This window comes from Diaphorina citri, unplaced genomic scaffold, assembly GCF_000475195.1.
Source record: "Diaphorina citri unplaced genomic scaffold, Diaci psyllid genome assembly version 1.1 scaffold4503, whole genome shotgun sequence".
NCBI lineage: Eukaryota > Metazoa > Arthropoda > Insecta > Hemiptera > Psyllidae > Diaphorina > Diaphorina citri.
The window spans coordinates 1-2051 of record NW_007381901.1 but is presented as its reverse complement, the minus strand read 5'-3'; the positions used below and the strand labels follow the sequence as shown (position 1 = coordinate 2051).

The following is a 2051-nucleotide window of genomic DNA, read 5'->3' as shown; positions in this document are numbered from 1 at the left end:
TGGATGTCCTTGGGCATGATGGTCACTCGCTTGGCGTGGATGGCGCACAGGTTCGTGTCCTCGAACAGACCCACCAGGTAGGCCTCGCTAGCCTCCTGCAGGGCCATCACGGCCGAGCTCTGGAAGCGCAGGTCGGTCTTGAAGTCCTGGGCGATCTCACGCACCAGACGCTGGAACGGCAGCTTGCGGATCAGCAGCTCGGTGCTCTTCTGGTAGCGACGGATCTCACGGAGAGCCACCGTGCCGGGACGGTAACGGTGGGGCTTCTTCACGCCGCCGGTGGCCGGCGCGCTCTTGCGGGCTGCCTTCGTCGCCAACTGCTTCCGCGGGGCCTTGCCTCCGGTCGACTTGCGAGCGGTCTGCTTCGTACGGGCCATGGTGCTTCAAATTTGCTTGTCAAAGAGAGAGACGGAAAGATTTCGAATCCTCCGGTCGACTTGCGAGCGGTCTGCTTCGTACGGGCCATGGTGCTTCAAATTTGCTTGTCAAAGAGAGAGACGGAAAGATTTCGAACGACACAAAGCACCCCCACAAACAACGCAGTTTATGATGTAGTTGTTGTAGGGGGTGCTTTGTATTTCGTGTGGCGGCCGCAGCACTGCTTTATTTATACTAATCATCAGCCAATCAAATCCCGAGTTTACATTTCGTACAGACCGAATCCAATTAGCATTTTTCCATCTTTTCATTGGTCCAGTTATAATATTTGTCCAGTACCCATATAACAAATTACTATTTTAGTGCCGTTTACTAAGGGGTTGTGGCGATTGCTTGGTTGAAGGCATACTCTTTTTAAATAACTATGCTAATTACCTTGGACTCCTTGGAGTCTTGGTCCAAGTCTCACCCAACGACTACGAACTAGAGATGTCAGACATTGTCCTGCCAGCGCCAGCTGATCAAGTAACAAGTTCAACCTTCAACCTTCAACCATCAACGCACCAAACACTTTGCCAGGTTCATTCAGCCGTCAGCCCAGCCTTTACTCGCTGAGTCACTTGGAATATTGAGGCTCATCTCATCCTCATGGGGATGCCCTGATATCATGGCATGGCCTGCCCCTAGTGGAAACCTAACGGTGCCAACGTAAGCTAAGGGTAGTGACCTTGACCTCTCTCACCTATCATCAACCTGTTGGTAAGTAATAACTAGACTTCGGATTCTATGCAAATAAATGTGCGATTATCGTATTTTGACGAAGTGCATAATTGCATACATATGCATTCGCAATATTCACATATTGCGGCACTTTTCTTCGTGCATATAGGTAACGCAGAATTTTTGCGCCTCATATTATTGTGGCCCGGTTCGAGTTCGAGTAGTGGTGGGACTCGAGTGAGATTTTTCAACTCGATTATTTTCTACTCGATTATTTTCCAACTCGAGTTGTAACTCGAGTGGAAATTAATCGAGTTGAATAATTATTCCTGGAAATTACACCGTGCCGATTTCTCACTCGAGAGTCGAGTAGGCGAGCGAGTCGCTGATATTCGGGTTTTCGTTCGGAAACTCTCGGCATACGGGTATACCACTATACCCCTCCCCCTCTTCAGTTCTCTTTCTTGCATCATCATCATCTAGTAAGAGGCAAGAGGGGAGAGTTACGCCGAGCAAGACCACTAAATGGATGAGTGAGATGTACGGCCATGCCTTAGGGATTTACTAGCAGAAATCCGGAGCAAAGCGACGGATTTCGGCTAGCACCTAATATAAACCTGTCAATCACTCAAAGGAATAAAATTGAAGAAGGGTTGATTTTGAACCTTTTTATAAATGCGGTAATTTATCTATTACCATGTTCAAAAGTTTAAGACCAAAATTGGACCTGGGACACCAAATTTCAAAGATCGACGTGTCTTGATTCAAGAAACTCAAAATTTCAAAGTTCATCAAAATCGGACCAGGCAATCGCGGGTCGCGGGTTATAGAGGAACAAAGTCACAAACATCTAAACCAAATGCAAAACGGTCGAGATAAACATACATAGATCTTCACTTCGTTCGGTCAAATATTTCTTTTCTTTTTTCTCTCTTTTAAGTAGGTACTTTTTA

At 46.9% G+C, this 2051-nt stretch overlaps 1 protein-coding gene across 1 annotated transcript in view; it reads right to left on the bottom strand.

The window, feature by feature from the left end:
* The window catches only part of LOC103521087, a 9567-nt gene extending 9151 nt beyond the window's left edge, over positions 1-416 (bottom strand). The window contains 1 exon segment of the mRNA XM_026831920.1: positions 3-416. Coding sequence (XP_026687721.1) covers positions 3-377 — 375 coding nt within the window. The 5' untranslated portion in view covers positions 378-416.
* Positions 417-2051: the final 1635 nt, after the last annotated feature.